The sequence below is a fragment of the Molothrus aeneus genome, chromosome 6, assembly GCF_037042795.1.
Source record: "Molothrus aeneus isolate 106 chromosome 6, BPBGC_Maene_1.0, whole genome shotgun sequence".
NCBI classification, from domain to species: Eukaryota; Metazoa; Chordata; class Aves; order Passeriformes; family Icteridae; genus Molothrus; species Molothrus aeneus.
The window spans coordinates 57986621-58008232 of record NC_089651.1 but is presented as its reverse complement, the minus strand read 5'-3'; the positions used below and the strand labels follow the sequence as shown (position 1 = coordinate 58008232).

Genomic DNA, 21612 nt, shown 5'->3' with positions numbered 1-21612 from the left:
CAGCCCCAGCCATTCTGTGGTTATGTCACACATGCACACCACGGGGCTCTGTGTACATGGAGGGGGGCTGAGGCAGTGAACAGCCTGTCCCTGAGGCACAATGAACTCATCATGATGGTTTCACAACTCACAGCATCTTCAAGCTCTAGCAAAACCTGGTTTCTGTCACGAAGAAGCAAGGGAGGAGCAGGGTTCTCCCTGCCTGTTCCCTGTCTGGAGCCACTTGCTCAGTGATCATGCCTCTCACTTGTCCTGGGCCACAACACCCACAGGGGCATCAGGGGCTGCCTGTCTGCCCATGCCCCCAGACAAAGCAGGGCTCTGGAAATGCCTGGTCAGGGGGTGCATTGCTGTGGCCCTGCCCCAGCAGGACCTGGGGACAGCAGCAGGGGTGTGTGCAGTGCACAGAGCTCTCTGACCCCCCCAGGGTGGCTGCTGTGGGGCTGCCTTTGCTGGGATTTGTCTGGTTTTGCTGCCAGAGCGCCTGGGAATCCCAAAGTGCTGCACAGACCCGAGGCTTTAACCATGTACTTAATTTTAAGCATCTCTTTAAATGTTTTTTCCCACATCACAGGCTGGGATGTAAATGCAGGCTATTAGCTGAGCTCTGCAGCTTTGGGGAAGGGCCCTTTCCATGTGGGGAGGACAGGAGCCCTCTGGGCTTCCTGGGGCTCCCAGCCAAGGCTCTGCAGATGTCCCTGTCCCCAGAGAAGGTCTGAGCCCTGCAGCTGTACAGAATATCAGCATTTACAGACAATCCTTTGCTGTGGCATGAGAACTGGCAGCAGCTGTGTAAGGGTGTGCATGTAGTGATGCAAAAAGGCAAGTCCAGGACCATCAGGGCTTAAACTACACAGGGGTTTGTGCCTCTGTCAGGGATGTCCTGAGAGTCTTCCTGGGGGTAGAGACTGGGAGTGATGTTGATAAGCAGCAGTGACACAGCCAGGGCAGTTCTGGCAGGTCCTGCAGCAGTGAGTGATGTAAAAGAGTCAGGGCCAAGTGGAAAAAATATGTGTTGTTGAAGCAGGGGCTTAGCAGTGAGCTGGGAAAGAATTCATCTCCCAAAAAAGGATGAAGGAAGGAAAGGCTCCAGCTCCTCCATGCAAGGGAGAGTGACCTGCACAGGGGCCAGGGACAGCAGGGCTGGGAATTGTTTGTGGGGATGGTGGTAGCACATTTAAAGCTGCTCCTCCTTACACCATCCTGCAGCAGAGGCTGGATCACAGTTCCTGTGAGGGAGAGGGGCAGGAATGAGCCTGGTTTGAGGCCTTTTTGTAGTGAATCTTTTCTCTACCTTAATACATGAGGAGCTCTCCCTCTCCTGGAGCAGAGAAAGCCACCATGTCCTCCCTGCCCAGCATCCTGGAGCAAGTCTGAGCATCGTGGGGCAGGTCTGAGGGTTGAAATGGAAGGAAGAGCTCCTAATTAGGGACCAGTTAAATGAAGATAAAGATAGCCCTTGCAGCTTGTGGGTGTGCTTTGTGCCTGTCCCACAAAGGAGACTGCTGGGTAGAGATTGATTAGTCAAACACTGATCCTTAGCCTTAACTGAACCGAAGACTTTTAGCCACAAGATTCTTGATCAGCACAGCTCAGCCAAGAGGATGAGGAAGGAAAACTCCCGTGTGTGTGTGTGGTGCCAGCTTCACTGCACCTGCTTCCAGCCTGCTGGGGAGAGCACAGCCAGGTCTGGGGAGGGACATGCTGCTGGTGGGCATTGGGGCCAGGCTGCTGAGCCCTGGAGAAGCAGGGAGGAGGAGGAGGAGGATGAGAACTCGAGGGGAAGCATGTTGCTGTGGCCGATGGTGAAGTTTTGCTGCGGCCAGATTTGCTGCGGGATGCGCCTCTCCTTATTTCCACTTCCAAGCCCTGTTTTTCCTGGCAGTCACATTGGCATTTCAGTCCCTCAGATGTGCAGGAACCAGCAATTTTCCTCCAGGCACGGCAGGCTGAGCAGTGCTGTGCCTTTGGGCCAGTAGCAGGGCTTGGCCAGCATCCTCCCACCTCATCCCGTGTCCCCTCCTCACCCCTGTGCACAATGTGCCTCAGCCTGATCCCTTCAGGAGCCTCCTCTTCATCAGCTCTGCCCTTCTGCGCATCCCATAACCCACATTTTCACCTGCATCACCCCTGTTTTAGCACTGGCACCCCCAAGTGCCTCCTCTTCCATCAGCTCTGCCCTTCTGCACATCCCATAACCCACATTTTCACCTGCATCTCCCCTATTTTAGCACTGGCACCCCCATGCTGCCAAACCCCCCCATACTGCACATTTCCCTTCTCTGCTTCAGTTCCCTCTGGTTTTGCTGAGATCACTGAACTGCATGTGTTTTTACTGCCTTTTTCCATGCTTCTGCTATGGCTCTAGGACTTCTTTGTGAATGGTAGCTCCAGACAGGTAAGTGAGCACCTGCAGGAGTGTGATGTGGGGCTGGGGACAGGGACATGGGGACACGTGGCTGCTTCTGAGGGGGGGTTCATGTGTGACAAATGGGGTTGAATCAGAGAGGTACAAAGATCAGCAGAAGGAGCAGCTTGAAAGTTGGTGCTGGGGAGGCTGGTAAGGCAGAACCCACCCTCTCTGCTGTCTGGCCTGAGGTGAAAGGCAATGTCTGAGTCCAGGAGTTGGATTTTCAACTCCACAGAGAAGCTCCTACCCCTGAGCAGTTTTTGTTTTCAAAAGATGGAAATAAACCCATGGCTTGAAGCTCTCTGCTTGGTCAGAACTGGCAAGGCACATGAGAGGGGCAGCTGGTGCTGGGTGACTTGGGGATCATTTTCCATCACCTGCCTCTCTTCCCACTTCTCATATCTGCATGTTTTCTTCGTTGAAACAAGAAAATGAGTAAAAAAATGGTAATTTCAGTGCTCACTCTCGGCCCTTGGAGTGGCCATGTGCCAGGTCTCCTGCCTCATGGATGTTTAGTGTGGATCTGTAACGTTCAGGACCTTGCAGCTCCAGATTGTGTTCCTTCCAGAAGGATTGAATAGCCAGCTTCTAATTGATTACCCTCACTAAAATATGCAATATGGTAATTTAAACCTGGGGCAACGCGAACTCCTCGGGCAGCCCTACAAAGCTGCTGTTATGTAGATCTGCCCATTTGCCCACAAGCACACACAGTATTGTTACTCATCTGAAGGTAACGTGTTTAAGCCACTTAGGAGATACAGGTGCTTATTCCACACCAATTCCTGCTTTCAAATCCCTTCTTTTGGGAGGATTTCACTGAAAAAGCTGCTGGTTGCTTTTGCAAGTCTGACAGCATGTATTGGTTAGCTGGCTCAGGAGGACTGATGCATGAAGGGTGATCACAGATGTTTGGAGCAGGGGTGAGGAACAAGAGCGATGCTGAGCGTGTGCAGCAGCCCATAATGAAATCTTCCATGCCAGGGTTTAATGAAGTATCACAAGTATGTATGCTGAGAAAGCCAGCCTTTATTTATTCAGCAGCGCCCCTGTGTTTGCAGATTTTTAAATCTTCCCTGTCTGAGAAAATATTTACATTTCTAACCAGTGGCTTCAAAGCCAGCTCTGGTTTATGAAATGCCTTACTGTGTTTCAGTCACAGGCTTTACCCATAACCTGTGGTGCCACTCCTGATTTATGGGGCCCACTGTGTATCACACTGAGAGTACTAAATGTCCTTGCTGCTCCAAGGCTCTTCTCCAGGCTTTTCTTCTGCTCATTTTCTCGTAGAAGGAAGATGCCATCGATGACACGTTGAGTTCCCGGCACAAAGTCAAGGAGCTTTCAGTCATAGATGGCAGGAGAGCTCAGAACTGCAACATCCTCCTCTCCAGGTATGGTTAAAGCCTTGCTGTGGGGAGTGGGGTGTGAGAGTGCTCACAGGGGTCTGAGGATGAGGGAAGAGATGAGGATCTGACTCCATGTTTCAGAAGGCTTGATTTATTATTTTGTGATATATTTTATATTAAAACTATGCTGAAAGAATAGAAGAAAGGATTTCATTAGAAGGCTAGCTAAGAATAGAAGAAGAAGGAATTATAACAAAAGTTTCTGTCTCAGACAGAGAGTCTGAGCCAGCTGACTGTGATTGGCCATTAATTAGAAACAACCACATGAGACCAATCCCAGATCCACCTGTTCCATTCCACAGCAGCAGATAACCATTGGTTACATTTTGTTCCTGAGGCCTCTCAGCTTCTCAGGAGAAAAAATCCTAAGAAAAGGATTTTTCATAAAAGATGTCTGTGACAGTGGGGGGGATGCTTAATACCCTGCCCTGGGCTGCCCTGAGTGTGCTCCTCATCCCTGGAGCAGGGGGTTGATGACAGGAGCCAGTGCAGCCCAGTGACACCTGAACCCAGCTGCAGCCTTACAGCCTCAGGGTGGAGTGACTGGAGGGGGGACAGTGCCATTAAGGGTGTACAGTGGCAATTTGGTGTCCCTGGCAAGCCCTCACGGGATTGGGATACCCAGTGAGCTTTCACAGGAGGTCAAAAGGGGGTTGATTTCACCTCTTATCTTTCTCAGCCTGGGTTTTGTTTGCTCTTTGCTGGTGGTTGAAGAGGGCCTGTCTGGGCTGGGGAAGTGCTGGGTGTCAGCAGGGAGCAGCAGTAATTCAGCCAGGACCTTGCTGCCCACATCTGAGTTTTGGGAAGGGGATGTTCCCCTCTTAGAGCTGCCCTGGTGGTCTGACAGCCTCCCTCACACTCCTCACCAGGCAGGCTCAGCACTGCTACCAGCAATTTAATCTGATCTCCAAATGGCTGCCAAAATTATAAAAATTACTTTGGCAAGATAAACTACACCAATAAGACTGAATTTCCTGAGAAAAGGGAAACCAGGTTGTGGTGGTCTGAAAGGATGAGCTGTCAGTGTAGCTACTTGTGAAAAACCACCCAAAGAACAGCAGAAAATGCCACTTGTTTCTGACTCACCCAGCAAAAAATAAATCCACCATCAGTAAAGTTTAAAAATACTCACTCTGCTGTCTGGAGGCACAGAAGCTTCTGTGCCACCCAGGACTGGCCAGGATGCAGCAGCATGGCTGGCAGGTTGGCTTTGCAGCTGAATTCAGTATTTTCCCAGCCTGTGGGTTCTGTCTGGTTCTTCCTAGTGGAGATGGTGCCTTGTCTGGGCAGCCCAGCTGATTTCCTTCCCTAGAAAGCTTGGAGAGGCTGATGTCTGCAAAACAAAAACCATCTGGGTGGGTAACTCAGCCCCTGGTGCTTTTCCCAGAGGTGGCTGGCAGCCTGTGGGCAGCGAGTGCCACAGCATTTGGGGGTAGAGCTGCCCTGGTTTTGGCTGGCTCTGCTCTGGGCTGCTTCTGGGGATTTTTGTGCTTCCTAGCAGTCCAAATAAAAAAAAAAAAAAGGATGATGATGAAAGCAGAGTTTAAAGCAGGCAAATGAGTGTGTCTGTGGCAGGCAGCTATTAGCAAGTAAAACGATGGGATTTGGGGCTGAGCTGCTCCTGGCATACGTAGGCTGAGCGTGGAGTGGGTTTAGGTGTGATTCAGCCAGAGGTTTAAGTGTATATTTGGAAGTTAAGCACACAAATAGGTCCTTCAGTGGGAAGGGGAGAGACCCAAGCACTCAACTTCAAAGCCATCTTGCACATCCTACTGAGTGAAGGTCTCAATTTCATCTCCCCAGCAAACCTTTCTCTTCCAAGAAAGCAGTGGCTGGAAATGAATTGCCAGTAACTAATCCCACAAAAAGGGCAGGATGGAGGTTGCTGCCTGCCTGCCTTTCCCTGTGGGCCAGTTCCTAGGGGAGAAGCAGGACCAGACTTGCCCTGCAAGGTGGTCCTCAGGCCTCTATGTGGCTTTCCCCAGGCCCATCCTCATGCAGGGATGTGTGGCTTTGAAGTTGCAGTGACTTGCCCCAGATGCTGCCTTGGAAGTGCTTTGGAGTTCATCCCATGGTACTCCCAGGACCACAAGTGAGCTTCTCTCCCCAGAATCCCTTTAGGTGAATTGATGCCAAGTGTCTCAGAGGTGGTGTAGGGATAAAGGCCAAGCATCCTTTTAGTATTCTCATGTCCAGCTCCTGCATCTCCAGCAGCAGACTCTGTGCATCACTGGGCAAACCCTTCTGCAGCTGCCCATCCCAAAGCTGGCCAGAGCAGTGTGTTCTGGTCCCAAATGTTCCAAAGGGACTGGTCTGGCAGCTGGGCTGCTCCTATCCCACCTGGCTTGCATGGCCACCACGGGGCTGAGCAGTTTCACATGTGAAAGGACCTGCAGGCTTGGCCCCTGCTTTAGCCCAGACATTTGTGAGCTCACCAGGCATTGTCTGGCTCGCAGCGTGGAAAGATTACAGCCACTGAGATACTTTATCTCTCTCTGTAGATTTATTTTTTTGCCTGTTTCCCTTGCTTTGGGAGAAATTACTGCGCAGTGAGATCACTGGATTTTCCTCCAGCTTGTAATGCAGCACAAGAACATTTTTAACACTTGCTTTTTCCTTCTGTTCTTTGGAGAAGGCTTTGCTGATGTCAGTGCCTCACCGTGTCTCCCTCTGTGAACCCACCACGTCCTTGCTTTTGCTCCCTGTGCATGGGTGTGTATTTTTAGTCCTGCTTTCTGCCAGATGCAAACCCACCCCTCTCTCCATCGTTTTCCTGCTGTGAATGGCTCATTTGATTCCCCTCTCCCAGCAAGGCGACATAAGGCATTTTTTTCCCCCCTCAAATCAATGTGGCTTTTCAGGGAGGGCGCGTCCCTTTCCTGGCAGAATTTGTTTTTCCCCTTCACACTTATTACATCCTCCACGGGGTCTGACAAAAGGAGGCTGGGCTGGTGAGCTGTCACCTCTCATTGCCAGGCTGCTGCCTCTAAATCCCTGTGACAGCAAGTCCTGTGACCCCGTTCCTCTCAGACGGCTCGCCTTCGACAGCTGCTGCCAACAATGATAATTATTGTGGTTATAGATAAGCTTCTAGCTTTCACTGGCCCCTTTCCCATCAAATTGTCTGAGAAGCTGTTTTCTTCTTGCTCTCTGCATCAGCAGAGAGCAGGCTCTTGTTCTTGGCACTGGATTGTGATGATTCCTGAGAAAAGTTGGTTGGTTGTTTTTTTTTTGTCCAACCTCTTTCTTTTTAAATGCATTTTTATTGTTGACTGTGCTTTCAGTGAGTAAGGGCTTAAAAAAGTCACCCTTGTCTTCCCCCACCCTCCTGGAGACAATGATGGTACTTTTCTGTGCTTTTTAGGTGTTTCCTGTGGATGAGGAGTAGCTGCCTAAGCACCCCCTTCTCCCAGGAGCATTTTTGCCCCCCCAAATACCCAGATCTAGCCAATGTCTGCTTTTCATCAGGGTGGAGACTGGTGTTGGTGCTCTGAGCACTCCTGTTTCTGCTTGGGTTTACAAGGAATTCTCCTGCAGTTTCATATCCCACCTTGGATCATGTCCCATCCTGGCCACTGCCATTGTAGGGTGTGACAGGTAGGGTGACCCCAGGATGTGGCTGCTGGTCACTGCTAGCAGCAGAGGGGATATTTTCCAAGGATTCTGGATTTGTTCCTTGTATGATGACCCCAACAATTGTCTTGGCCTCTGCTCAGTGCAATCTTTGAGCTTCCTCCCCTGGCTGAGGTAGATTTTAATTCACTCCCTAATTACCAGACCCTCTCTAGGGTGCTCCCTTGAGGAGGAGGTCAGAGAGGACTGAGTGCAGGATGAGAAACATGGGCTCATAAGGAATGAAGAGTTACTTACCAGGTTTGTAAGATGCACCTGTCTCAATAAAGCTAGTCCTTCACTTCCAGTCTTGAGCAAAATATTCCAAGCTAAACCAAGCCCTTGCTATCCTGGCCTTAGAGACCAGAACTCTGTCAGCTTTAGCTTCCAAAAGCCAACTCCACAGTCTCAGTCTGCTCCCTGCAGAGATGTGGGGATGAAAAACACCCTCCTTGTTTAATTACTCAGAGTGATCAAGTCAGCTCCCCATCTTCTGTTTGATCTGCTGGTCAGGTTGACTTCCAAGGTCTCACATCCTGCTCTAGGGTGTGTTTCTGGTTTCAGCTCATTCCTTTGAGCCACATCCAGTGTTTCAGCATCCCTTGGCAGCACTGAGCACTGATACATGAGGTTCCTCAAACAGGTCTTTTCAACTCTGTGGTTTTTCCCTGCGTGCAAGTACAGGGAATTACATTTTTTAAGCTGGGTCTGTTGCAATGGCTTTAACCATGACTGCACACCAGGGGAGAGAGAGAGAGAGAGAGAGAGAGAGAGAGAGAGAGAGGATGTAAAGAGTTGTAGGAGTTTCTGGGCTTTCCCTTTATTTAATTTAGATTATTTTATAGACCACAATGCAAAGAATAAGAAAAATACGTGTGGTTTTGCAATCAAAGTCCTTGCAGGGAGAGGTTGCTTGCAGTCAAATTAAAGTGTAATTAATGGCTGCTGCAGCCCAGGAGGAGCTGAGGGCGTCTTTCCATCTCTCTGTTGCCTCAGCTCAGTGTGGGCTGCTGGCAGAAAGATCCCTGCCAGGAAAGCCCAGCCTGGTGGTGCTTGCTGTGACACAATGGTCTGTGGTTTTGGAAATCTCCAATTTGAGGCTGCATCTTCAGTTCCTGTTAGGTGAAGTAGAGGAAGAAAAAGGTGGAGGAGAGGCTGGTTTCCAGCATCTTACACTTCCAAGAGCATTGAATCCCCACCCCTCCAAAGAGAACCAAACTGATGGGTTTCCTGGGATGCTGAACATCCACTTGTCCAAATTTTGTATTTCTTTCTAATTTTTTCCTAGAGGAAGACTCCAGCCAAAGGCGGTCAGGAAAAGTGGGAGAGACAATGCTTGAATCCAAGAACAGCAGTGGAAATTGCCCAGATTTTCCTTAAGGGTTGTGGCAGTGGGTTCAGGGGCAGTGCTGAGCTGCACTCCTGAGCCTGGGCTGGGCTCTCTTCCCTGTGGGAATGTAACCTCACTGGCCCTGTGGCCTTTGGGGGTGCTGGAACTGCAGGAGCAGCATTGCTATGGGCAGGAGTTACACCTGAAAGTTGGATATTCAATGTACTGCTTACAATCCTTACATAAAGTGCTGTTAAACAGGGGAATAGGGAATGGCAGCTGCAGTGTGGGGAGAGGGAATTGGATTGGGGGGATTTTGCCCCCTGTTTGCAGCAGGGCCAGGGCTGCTCTGTGCTGTGCAGATCCTTGGCAGAGCACAGTCCCACCACATTTCCCACACATCCTCCTTCATAACATGCTGGATAGAGCTGTTTGTGATGCTGCTCCTGGCTGGGGGTTCAGCTCTTCATGCTGCACAGGTGTGTAAGGAATCTCTCCTGAGCCTTCCCTGACTGCTGGGCTGGGAGTAACTCTCCTTTCCCTCCACCTCCCAGGCTGAAACTCTCCAATGACGAGATCAAACGAGCGATTTTGACGATGGACGAGCAGGAGGACCTCCCAAAAGACATGCTGGAACAGGTGGGCAGCGTGTCTCCTGCTTCCCTGTGCCTGCCTCAGGCTGGGACAACGCTGTGCAAAGTGCTTGGGATCAAAAGTACAGCTTTAAGTGTGCTGGGCCCCAAATTATTTACCAGCCACATGCTGAAAAACCACCCAGGTGGGCAGGAAAGCAGCTTGGTTGTGGTATCAGTGCTGGGAGCAGCATGGCCACCATGAGGCATTCCTGTACCTGGGTCTGCCCTGGAACCTTGAGGTGGGGCTATTTTGCCTTTTTGTGGCTGCAGCTCGAAGTTTGTGCTCAGTAGTGGTTTATTTTTGAAAGGTTTGACAGTGTTACTGCAGTCCTCAAAAGGGGAATCCCATTTTCACTCCCTCTGAATCCCTTTGGAGGCATATTATTCACCTGTCCTTAAAGCTGAGCTGGTAATTGCGCTTTGAGCAGAGATGTGGGAGGATTCATTTCACAAAATTTCCATCTGCTAATAAGTAGAGTTGCAGCAAATGGGAGTCCCTGACTGACATCTCCTCTGGCAGAGCTGATGTTGAAACCTCCTTGGAGCAGACTTAATTCATTTGTTGTAAAAGCTGAGTGATGGCAGGGCAGAGGCAGGAGACACTGACGTGATGGAGTAACGTGAGGAAGGTCACGGGGACAGCAATAACACTTATTTCACAGGTGCCTTGGGGTCACTGCCTGTACATGCTGAAAAGCTGTTAGACTGGAGGAAATAAATCACTTTTTAGCTCCTGAAAAAGTGTGCATGGATCTCATGTCCACTGCTGTGCTTTTTCCTGTTCAGCTCCTGAAGTTTGTTCCTGAAAAGGGAGACATTGACCTGCTGGAAGAGCACAAGCACGAGCTGGACCGCATGGCCAAGGCTGACCGGTTCCTCTTCGAAATGAGCAGGTTGGTGCCTCAGGGGACACATTTTGGCCATTGGAAATGAGCAGGTTGGTGCCTCAGGGGACACATTTTGGCCATTGGAAATGAGCAGGTTGCTCATTTCAACCTGCCACTTTTTCATAAATTGTAGAATCATTTAGTTTGAAAAAGACCTGTAAGATCATCAAGTCCAACAGTTAACACTGCTAATTTTTATCTGACTCTTGCTAGCTAAGCCTGTCTCCTGTTCTTGGCAGAATTGTGACCATTGGTCTTGCTCTTGGGAAGAGGATAAATGAAGAACATGCAACTGCCTCCATGTTCACACTCTTCCTTCAGTCTTCTTTCTTTACTCTTTTCAGGCTACTTTTTTTAGACATTATATTTGCAGTATGGTGGCACTGACAGAGAGATGGGTGTGACCCCCCTCTGGTCCACACATGCTTTCTTCCTCAACCTGTGGTCCATTCACCTCAACACAGGTCTCACCACTTCAGGGGATACAATTTGGCCACTGGCTGCATGGGTTGGTCAGGAGGTGGCAGTTCCATGGAGCCTGCTTGGGAAATAAGCCCTTCTTACTGTTTTTCACATCAAGAAATGAGTGGGCCAAGCAGACAGGAGGGCAAGCAAGGTGCTCCAAATTATAAGGATTATTTGTGATGCTCTGGTGCTAAAATCAGGGTTGTGCTCCCATACAAGCAGCAGCTGGACAGAGCAGGGAGAGGGATGGGGAGATGGATTTTTTTGGTGGTTCTGGGTTGATGGTTGGACTGGATAATCCTGAAGGTCTCTTCCAACATTGATGATTCTGAGATTCTGTGATCTAACCTGGTCAGATGGAAGGTGTCCCTACAGGGCAACTAAATGATCTTTCAGTCCCTTCCAACCCAAACCATCCTATGATTCATTGGGGCCCAGATGGGAAGTGCAGTTAGAATGATAACACAGTGCTCTCTTCCCTTTAATCCTAATGAATATTCCAGCCTGATGTATGTACATTTTGTCCTGCTGTGTAGATGAGTCCCACTTGTCACCTCAGGACTGACTCATCTCCAGGGCTCCTGAGACTGTATGAGACTGAAAGGAAATGCCATTTCTTCCTGCTCCTGGTAGCAATCATTTAAGACTTAGGAGTCTTCAGGGATGAATAGCTTTATCTATTGCATGCACATCCTCTAGAGGTGCTGGGTTAAAATCTTGAAGCTTCTTATTTGAATTGCACTGAGCTCTTTGAATTTCTTAGCTGAACTTCAAGCCAGTCACTTATTGGCAAGGTCAGTGAGTTTTACAATTGGAGATTGCACTGGGAGATCAAAAATAGAAATGCTCCCATCATCCCTGAGCAGTGCACCAACAATGGGCTGTGTGCTTGCTGAGTGTCACAGACAGGCAGGATGGAGCTGTGCAGCTCAGACCTGAGCCCTCAGGGCTCACTGACACTCAGAATTAGCTTTTCTATCACAGGTCACCTTTCTTCTTCACAGGCTCTCACCCAAGTGTTGCTCCCATGCCTTCATCCTTTGGAAAGCACAATGTGCTGATGCAAATGTTTTCCTTGATTTTTAATTTTGCCTTGTGGTCTGTAACTGAGTGTGATGTCTTTGTCACCTCTGATTAGTACAACAGTGCAGCTCATGGCTCTGTGTGTGAGCGTGTCTCCCGTGGGTCCTTGGTCCTGGTGACTCAAATCAGACTGCCATGTGCATACAAGTGAGATCTTGGTTAGCATAAACACAACTGACACGAGCAGAGCCATCACTGACTTGCCCAGGAAAGGGCCTTTCCAGCCCAGTCCATCAGTCTGATGATCAGAAGGTCCAGTTTCATTAGTTCTGGTCATAGGTGAGCCTCTCTCCAGCTGCAGCTCATCACAAAGCCATAGGGAGCCCAGACCTCATCAGCACCTTTGCTTAGGAGTGGTTGTGAAAGAACTGTTTGTTCATACCAGTGGGGTGTAAAGATCCACTTGTTGAACCTGCTGAGTTAAGGGGATAGGCTTGAGTATGTGCTTAAGAACCCACAGGGATCCACCCCAGGACAGCTGTAGCTTCAGTTGTCATTTTTTCCCATCTCAGCACACTTTCAGGGAGAAAAGGGGTCATTATTTTTTAATCACCCTGGCTCAAGCGTGCTTTGTGAGCACAGCTGTGAGCAGTGGAGCAACAGAGCTCTGCCTGGAGCAAGCAAAGCTCAGCCTGCTCCTCCCCTTTGTTTTCCAGGATAAACCATTATCAGCAAAGGCTGCAGTCCCTCTACTTCAAGAAGAAGTTTGCAGAGAGAGTTGCAGAAGTCAAACCCAAAGTGGAAGGCAAGTGACAAAGATCTGCTAAGGGACTTTGGGATCACTCCCAGGAAGAGCATCCTCTGTGCCAGGATGAGCCTGGATGGAGCGGGAAGGGAAGGGAAGGGAAGGGAAGGGAAGGGAAGGGAAGGGAAGGGAAGGGAAGGGAAGGGAAGGGAAGGGAAGGGAAGGGAAGGGAAGGGAAGGGGTTGGTGGTCACTCTTTGGGGGTGCTGAAGGGGTTGCTGGTGGGCTCTTGTGGCAGGGGGTAATGTCCCACCCCTCTCTGCTTTCAGCCATCCGTGCTGGCTCCAAGGCAGTGCTGCAGAGCAGCAGCCTTCAGCAGCTCCTGGAGGTGGTGCTGGCATTTGGGAACTACATGAACAAGGGCCAGAGGGGCAACGCCTTCGGGTTTAAGATCTCCAGCCTCAACAAGATTGCAGACACCAAGTCCAGCATTGACAAGTGAGCAGCCCCTGCCCTTATCCTTGGTACCACCCTTGGCCCCAGGGGTGCTGGGGGGATGCAGGGGTCATTAGCATTACCTCTGGGACATGGGTGGGTGGGAGCAGTCCCCTCCTCCTGCTGCCCAGTTTGGCACACCCAGTTATGTGAGTGTGCTTTTTTTTGAGCAGGACAGCTTTCAAGGGAAGCCAAGCTGCAGATCAGCACAGCGATTGATGGGGCCTTTCCTTCCTGGGCTGGCTAAACTCCAGCCATAGCTGATTAGGATGATCATCTTCCAAATGCTTTTTAACCCCTTTGAAGATGCCAGGAGCCAGAGGAAGAGTTCCCAGGGGCTTTTCTCCACAGGAACTCCCTCTGCCTCTCTCTCATGCTGATGCAGCCATTGCCTGGTTTGCTTTACCCTGCTGAGCTCTGTTCACAGAGCAAGAGGAGCTGGGTCAGGTCTCAAACCTGCCTGGTCTCATCCATCAGTAAGGACACTGGAGGACAAGAGCAGTGATGCTCAAGTCACCTCCCCTGGGTTCCTCCTGTGGAGAAAGAACCCTTCCTTGCAGGGCCCAGGCTCTGCCCTGTAGCTGTGCATGGGACAGACCCATCCCATGTCCCCACACAGGCATCAAGCAGCATCCTTGCAGAAATCCTCAAATAATTCATTACTAGGGTTGGGGTTTAACCAGGGGTTTTCACTGAACAATGAATCCCCCAAGATGCTGCCAGACTGACCTCTCTGCTCCTCTCTCCTAGGAACATCACCCTGCTGCACTATCTCATCACTGTCGTGGAAAAGAAATATCCCAAAGTCCTCCGCCTGCACGAGGAGCTGCGAGACATCCCACAGGCAGCCAAAGTCAAGTAAGCAGGGCTTGAGGTGGCACTTAGGCAGCCCTGGGAGCACCTCTCCCCTCATTTCAGCCTGCTTTGCCCTGTCACCTCACCCCAGCTCACCCTCCTGGCCAGACCCTGGCTGTTGGGCTGGGTATCCCATGCCATGGCCACGCTGGCCCAGGACTCAGAAGCAAACATCACCTGGCAGCTTTAAATCCCAGCCCTTGCAGTGAAGGCTCTAAAGTTCTGAGCTTGGGGGAGGAGAGCTGCTTGGAGCAGCCGCTTCCTGTTGTTATCTCACCACAAAAGCATTTAATTAATTTCTAATGGTGCATTAAGTAATCGGGGAGGAAGCGGTTGCGGTGTGGCTGCAGATAAAGGGCAGCTGTTTATCCTCATGTGCCAGGGAGGCTCTGCCTGCAGCACAGGCAGGACCAGGCAGCTGTGGGAGGGACTCACCTGCATCCAGATCCTGCCTTCCTCTTGTTCTGCCAACATGGAGTTTTTGGGGTTTGCAACCAGATTTTTAACCCTGCCCAGTGAGCTGTTGGGAACAGGCTGCCCCAGTGCAGCAAAGCCCTTAAACACAGCCTGAGCCTTTAAGATCAGGAGGAATCTGCTGTTTCCCTGCAAAGCCCTCAAGTATTTGCTGAAGTACCTCTGAAATCAGTGAGGCTCTGTTTTGGTGTTAAACTCCAGCTGGAGCTTATGGGCTTTGGTGCTTCAGGGATGCGAGCAGCAAAGATCAAAAATTTCTGCAGCCAGTTGTGTTAGCTGTGGACATGAAGAGGGGCTGAAACTGCACCCCTTTAGAGAGGATGCAGTTAGAACAGGTTACCCAGAGAAGTTGTGGATGCCCCCTCCCTGGAAGTGTTCCAGACCAGCTTGGATGGGGCATGGAGCAACCTGGGATAGTGGAAGGTGTCCCATGTGTCTTGGTTTGGAAAGACAGGAATCTGCTAAGGAAGGCAGGAGCTTCTCTTGAAATGGAGAATATAAACCTTCTCCACCTCTCCAAATTGCTATAAGTTTTAAATTAAGGGGCTCTTAGGCAAAAAATATGGGAGCAGGAAATAACAGCTCTTTAATAGAGAAGAAAAAAAAATAAAAGGATAAAATAAATAATGCAGTACACTAGAACAGCACTGACAGAGTCAGAACTTAACCTGACACCCTGTGGGTCAGGGTGTTGGTAGCAGTGCCATTGGAATTGTGGCTGCAGCCCTCCTGCAGTGTCAGGGGTGGTTCTGCTGGAGCAATGGGATCCTGTAGAGAAGGGTGTGGTCATCCTCTGAAGATCCAGTGGAAGAAGAGGCAGCTGCTGTTAGAACAGGTTACCCAGAGAAGTTGTGGATGCCCCCTCCCTGGCAGTGTTCCAGACCAGCTTGGATGGGGCTTGGAGCAACCTGGCATAGAGGAATGTGTCCCATGGCAGCAGGTTTGGAACTGGATGGGCTTTGAGATCCCTTCTGACCCAAACCATTCCATGATTCTATGAAATATTTATGGAGTTTACAGTGGCTTGAGGGTCTTCCAAGCTTCAAAGCTCTCTTGTAGCAGTGGTGGGTTCCCAGGGAAGATGTGTACTGGACAAAACAAGGATCCTCATGTATAAAATGTAAAATAATCATCATCCAGGGGTTGAGCACAGTGACAGGACAAATCTTGGCATGCAGGGAGGAGTGTTCTTCTTCCAGAGGGTGGTTGGGCACTGGAACAGGCTCCCCCAGGGCAGTGGTCACAGCCCCAAGCCTGACAGAGCTCCAAAAGCATTTGGACAATGCTCTCAGGCACAGGGTGGGATTCTTGGAGATCCTTGTCAGTCCCTTCCAACTCAGGATATTCCATGGTTCTGTGGGTGTGTGGTGCTCAGTTTGTAGGCATCAGCTGAGGGCATGGCTGAGCAGGACATGTTCCATGCTGGTGCAGGCTCTGGCTTTCCCATGCTCCTGACCTGCAGCTGTTGCACAGACACACGTGTGGGAAAGAAAACGCCTGCACAGAGGGTTTCTTCACCCCCCTAAACTTTTATCATTTCTCTCTAAACTGGACACCATATGTAACATTTGGGTTTGGTCCAATCCAGAGCGAAACCAAAAAGTTTCTAAAGCTCTGGAAAACCCTGAATTCCCCCCAGTCCTGCAGCTGTGAAGCAGAAATTGCTGCCTCTGTCAATCCCACCAGTAGTAATGAACTGCTGGAGCACAGAGCTCCCAAAACTGCATTTTCCCAGACTAAACCTGCCAGGAATGCTTGCCCCATGACCCAGCATCAGCATTTCCAGGGACCCCAGCCCTCGCACAGACACCCCTGGAAAGGCATCAAGCCTGTGGTCACTGAGGCTTTGTGAGAAAGCTTCTCTTAACATAGTAGTGGTAGAAACCCATAAGCATTTGAATTTGAAGCTCATCAGGGGCTTGAGCCTTGTGTAAACAAAGGCAGTGCCAGACGTGGTGATTTATTTTGATTTCTCTATACTTGGGCTGTCTCCCTTTGTGAAAGGCTCGCTCCTCCTTGGAAGGATGCTTTGCCTGGTGTTCACCCAGCCATGGTACCCTGAATAACTCTCCTCTATGCACTGGGATAATGACATCATCTACTGCTGGATCTGGAGAAAAATCTGTGTCCAGCACAGATTTCCTGAGCCATCCTTTCACTTGGAGAGGGCTGGAGGCTGCTGAGCTTGCTAAACCTGGGCAGTCCCCTTGATTAAAAATACAGAAAAGTGCTTTGCTTTGAAGCAAGCAGCTGCAGCCACTGTGAGATAGTCCCAGCTTAGAGGCTGTCAGCCTGATTTGCTGCTTGAGACACGCTGATCTGCAAAAAGGAGGCAATGTGGGCAGGGTTGGGGTCTTTTCAGTGGGAAAACCATGGTCAAGTTGGTCAGAGAGCTGTAGATTTTGCTGGGAAAAGCTGAAAATTAACATCCTGCTATTTCCAACAGCATGACTGAGCTGGAGAAAGAAATAAACACTCTGAGAAGTGGCCTGAGAGCAGTGGAGACTGTAAGTATTATTTAAATCAAGTATAGTCCAGCCTGGCTCTGAGCAGCACTGCATCCCTCCTTGGGGAGGCAGGCCAGGGAGCTCCCAGTGAAGCTGCTTTTATCTCACATCCTGGAGATGTGTTTGCCTTTCCTTCCTGCCCTGCACGTGTGCCTGTCCTCTCAGGGCTGCTCTGGCACTGAAGTTACCATGTGTGATGAGGCACACTCATGGTTTATGTCTGATGCATCAAGGGAGGCTGAGTAAGCCTAGTGATGATGCCCAAGGAGTTCCTGTGATATGCAGTGGAGTCTCCCCTTGGCTGTAAAAGCACTGAGAGTTGGGGAGCACTTCTGCAGCACAGCTGGAGTGCTGATGAAATGGTGGAGGTATCCCAGAGGACTCACTGTCTTGCTCAATTATCCCATAAGCTTTCCTGCAGGATTTGGCTTAAAAGCTCACTTGAGGCAGTGTGATCCAGGGTGTCATGCATGGCAGGGGGAGCAGCAGTGGTGGTGCCAGCAGAACCCCTGGCACTGATTCAGGCACACTCCCAGTGCCACTACCAGAGGCCAGTGGTATTTGTGTCCCTCATCAGCCAGGGCCTGACCAGATTTACCTTTTTTTTTTCCCCCCCCAAAGGAGTTGGACTTCCAGAAGTCCCAGGTTCAGCAGGCAGGGGACAAGTTTGTGTCCGTGGTCAGCCAGTTCATCACACTGGCCAGCTTCAGCTTCTCGGATGTCGAAGATCTCCTGATGGAAGCAAAAGAGCTGGTAAGGCCACCAAAGTCCTTGAGATATGAGCAGCTTTTCAGCCTCACCTCCTTCTCCCTGGCTGTACCCAGCTGGAATTGTCCTCCTGACCCGTGCTGGGGCATTATCATGGACCTCCCTGAGGCCATGGCTAACCCAGGCCACCCCTTTGGCCTGCTGGTGGTAACCAGATACTCTCTGCAGTGCGTTAGGAGTGGTGGCAAATGCTCTGAAAAGTGTATCATCTTCTGCTGACTTGGCTGGGTCTGGAGGAGAAGGTCTGGTCATGGTCCCCAGCATCTGTGGAAGCCCACTCTGAAGCAATTTTCCATGGTTGTTGTAAGGGATGGGTTGTGTGGAGAGCTCCAGCTCTTTGCTTTTTAAACACATGTCCAGATTCAAGTTGTGTTCCTGTTTTCTCTTAGGAAAGCAGAAACATCCCTGTTTTATAAACTTGATATCACATCAGGAGAGCATTTTCAGCCTTCCCTCCCCCACCAGAATCTTTAGTAACATGGCAGAGAATTGTAATATCTTGATTAAAATCAGCAAGATTAACCTCAATTATATTGACTTATATAGTGGCACTTCTCAGATTCCTCCCTGCATCTTGAAGTGTTAAGTCTCTTAAGTAAACAAAGAAATAAAAATGCACTAAATGTCTTTTGAAGAGCCAGAGGCACCCCTGCAAATAAAACTAAATCATACAGGCAGGCTTTAAAAATGTTCCTCTTGGTCTACCCTGCAATATCAAAGCAACTAATAAATCTGTTGGTGCTTTGATTTTGTTTTTCTTTTCTTTTAAGCGTGCTTATCTCCAGAATGTGCCTTCACAGTTTTAACAAACTTGCTCTGCACAAAGAGTCTCCTTCAGACTGGAAGTGAGAACAAAGAGTGTCAGTCCCAAGGACAACTCGGGGGCTGCTTGGGGACTGGGACATGTTGGCAGATTGTGGATGTCCTGTCCTGACCTCTGCTACGGCCTCATTCGACTCCCTCACATTAATGGTGTGCAAACAGCACAAGAGGGAGGAAAACTCCCTTATTTCCCTGCCCAGGGCTGTGCCTGAGCCTGGGCAGAAATCTCTGTTAGAAGTTTCACCAACACATTTGGTTTCAATAGCAGAGCATGTGGCAGTGATAAATAATACCCCAAAAATACTTCAAAGAAAAACTTAAAAGTGCAAGTTTCCCTTCCCCTGCCGTGTTTACTATTAGTTTTATGTCTTCAGTCCCACAATATTTTGCTTCCTTGTTTTTACTGCTGCTTAGTTAATAAAGTGGAGCTGGGGCAGGGGAGGCTCAGCAGAGCCAGAGGCAAGATGGGGAGAGGGGGCTTGATAGTGATCCAGATCTTGAAGGGCAACAGGTAACACATCAGGTGATTTATTTCAGCTTTAAATCAAGGCTTGATGAGGCAGAGCCCTGCTGTGTGCCATGGCTGCTGGGAGTGTTTCACTCTGCTCCATCAGGTTGAAAGTTTCACCAGTCCAGTGGATTTATCCAAAACTGATGCACCTTTGTCTTCTCTCTTCCAGTTTTCCAAGGCTGTGAAGCACTTTGGAGAAGACACAGACAAAATGCAGCCTGACGAATTCTTTGGCATCTTTGACCAGTTCCTTCAAGCTGTGACAGAGGCCAAGCAGGAGAACGAGAACATGAGGAAGAGGAAGGAGGAGGAGGAGCGCCGGGCGCGCATGGAGGCGCAGGTGAGCACACACCAGCAAGTCTGGCAGCACCTCCAGGGCATCTGGGAGTGACAACAGTGTCATGATATCCCCACGGTGGTCAGGGTGGCACAGGCAGCACTGAAGGCTGGGAAGGGAGCTTCTGTGGTCTCAGACCCAATGGCTTTTCACTACTTGATTAATGACCTTGGTTTGGGGAGGTCTTGCAGCTGAAATGTGCAGCAGAGCTGGTGCTGTCTGTCAGCTGCTGTGACCCACAAGCAGCAGCCATGGGGCTGTGACCCTCAGCCCATGGGTTTTATCACAGAATCTCAGAATCACAGAATGTTTTGGACTGGAAGTGACCTAGTCCTAGTTCCAACCCCCTCACTATGAGCTTGGACCCCTTCCACTAGACAAGGTTGCTTCAAGCCCTGTCCAGCCTGGCCTTGGAGCACATCCAGGGATGTAGTCTATCAATAACCCTGACCAGCTCTCATGTGCTAAGCACTGGGGTGGGAAACAGCCCTTGAGTTCCACGAGTTTGGGGATCACCACGCATGTGCTGGGCACCCCCACAACCACCTCTGTGAGACTGAGCTGCCTTCTTTCCCCCCTCCACCACGGCCTGCAGCTGAAGGAGCAGCGGGAGCGGGAGCGCAAGGCCAGGAAGGCCAAGGAGAGCGGGGAGGAGAGCGGCGAGTTCGATGATCTGGTGTCTGCCCTGCGCTCGGGGGAAGTCTTCGACAAGGACCTCACCAAGCTGAAGCGCAACCGCAAGCGCATCACCAACCAGCTGGCCGAGAGCGGCCGCGAGAGGCCCGTCACCAAGCTCAACTTCTGAGAAACAAACTGACAGCAAAACCCAGCAAAAGACACGTGGGTCAGTCTTTCTGAAGTGGCTGTGGTTTTTGGGTTTTTTTTTTTTTGGTTTTCGTTGTTTCCAGGACACTGCCTTGCGATTCCAAGCGGAACAGTGGCACGCTCTCTGTCCCCCGCGCGGGCGAGTGCGTGTGTGTAGATACTGTGTAAATAGTCGGGTCGGGGGGTGTGGAGGGAGGTGTGTGGGCAGCTCAGTGCCAGCACCACCTCCTCCCCACTCCAAAAAGTAGTTCTCCCCATGCACAAGCACAATGCCACGTCCGTGGAGCAAGAGAGGACCCAACCCCAAGCCGCCGGTTGTCCCCATGGTCCCAAAGCCGACGGGGAAGCTGCCTCCTGCTGCTCTCCTGCTCAGAACCCCCCAGGGCCACTTGCAGGGGACGCCTTGCACACAAGCCGAGCGGTTTAAAGAAGAAAAGACAAAAAAAAAAAAAAAAAAAAAAAGCAAAGTTGACTGAACTTTAATCCATTGTTTGTTTGTTTGTTTGTTTTCTCTCATTGTTGTGATTATTCTGAGAAACTCGCAATCTGTGCGTTCGCGCCGGTTCCCGAGCTCGGCGCCGCGGGTGCTCCCAGTGATGCTCTTCCCGTCATCCTTGGGAAATGCTCTTTTTCCTCCTGCTGCCACCTTGCTAAAGGACAAACTTTACCCCAAAGTGCTTCTCGCTGTAACGCCACACTGATGTATTTATACTTTTGCAACGTTTTCTGGCCCAAGACGGTGGGAAAGGTTCGGTTCTCGGAGGAGACGAAGAGCATAAACTTTTGCGTTGTAACTTTTGTTCTTGCTTTCTGTTCAATGGGACAAACTGTATCCTCTGTCAAGGTGGGTCAGGACCAAAGGTCTCTGAAATACAAAGGGGTTGGGGTAAAACCCAGCAGCTTTCACCTGCCTTCTTTTCCTTTTTCTTTCTCGGACACACAGAAGCAGTGATGCCAAGAAACACTCGTCTCTTAGCCAGGTCCTTTTTTTGACTGGTTTGCTGTTCATTGTCATTGCAAATTTGTAAGCAGAACTACCTGTCAAATGTCAGTCCAAAAAAAAAAGAAAAAGACAAAAAAAACCAATAATAAAAGTAATTCAGAGCTCTCAGGGAGTAATAATTTAAGGGTTTAGAAAATTAAGAATTGGAGAATAAAAAATAACCACCATTAACATATTAACATTTCTATTCTTAAATTATGCTGATTATATAGAGGACTGTTACTTTTTACTTTTATTTATTTGTGGTATGTTTTTTAAGAAAGCAAAACAAAACCTTTTTATACCACCAATACTTTTGTGATCTTTTTTTTTTGTTTGTTTGTTCTTTTTCCTGTGGAGAGATGAGTTTGTCCCTGTTGCACTAGATATTAACACTATTTGAAACAAGGTTGGTTGTTCTTTTTTTTTTTTTTTGTCAGATAATCGGTATTACTGGTGGGTATGGGATGTCAGTTAACTATATGTACTGTATAGCAAAAGTGCTGTTTAAACTAATTTGT

The 21612-nt window shown here is 49.7% G+C and overlaps 1 protein-coding gene across 2 annotated transcripts in view; it reads left to right on the top strand.

Moving 5' to 3' along the window:
• The window catches only part of DAAM1 (dishevelled associated activator of morphogenesis 1), a 94811-nt gene extending 73524 nt beyond the window's left edge, over nucleotides 1–21287 (top strand). The window contains exons 17-27 of one of the 2 annotated variants that reach the window (XM_066551974.1): nucleotides 2369–2398; nucleotides 3701–3804; nucleotides 9316–9400; nucleotides 10183–10289; nucleotides 12488–12576; nucleotides 12845–13013; nucleotides 13761–13868; nucleotides 16786–16846; nucleotides 17468–17599; nucleotides 19117–19287; nucleotides 19880–21287. In XM_066551974.1, the coding sequence (XP_066408071.1) occupies nucleotides 2369–2398; nucleotides 3701–3804; nucleotides 9316–9400; nucleotides 10183–10289; nucleotides 12488–12576; nucleotides 12845–13013; nucleotides 13761–13868; nucleotides 16786–16846; nucleotides 17468–17599; nucleotides 19117–19287; nucleotides 19880–20089 (1266 nt within the window). In that variant the 3' untranslated portion in view covers nucleotides 20090–21287. The remainder of the gene's footprint in view (nucleotides 1–2368; nucleotides 2399–3700; nucleotides 3805–9315; nucleotides 9401–10182; nucleotides 10290–12487; nucleotides 12577–12844; nucleotides 13014–13760; nucleotides 13869–16785; nucleotides 16847–17467; nucleotides 17600–19116; nucleotides 19288–19879) is intronic. The other variant, XM_066551975.1, reaches the window with a different exon arrangement.
• The last annotated feature ends 325 nt before the right edge of the window (nucleotides 21288–21612 follow it).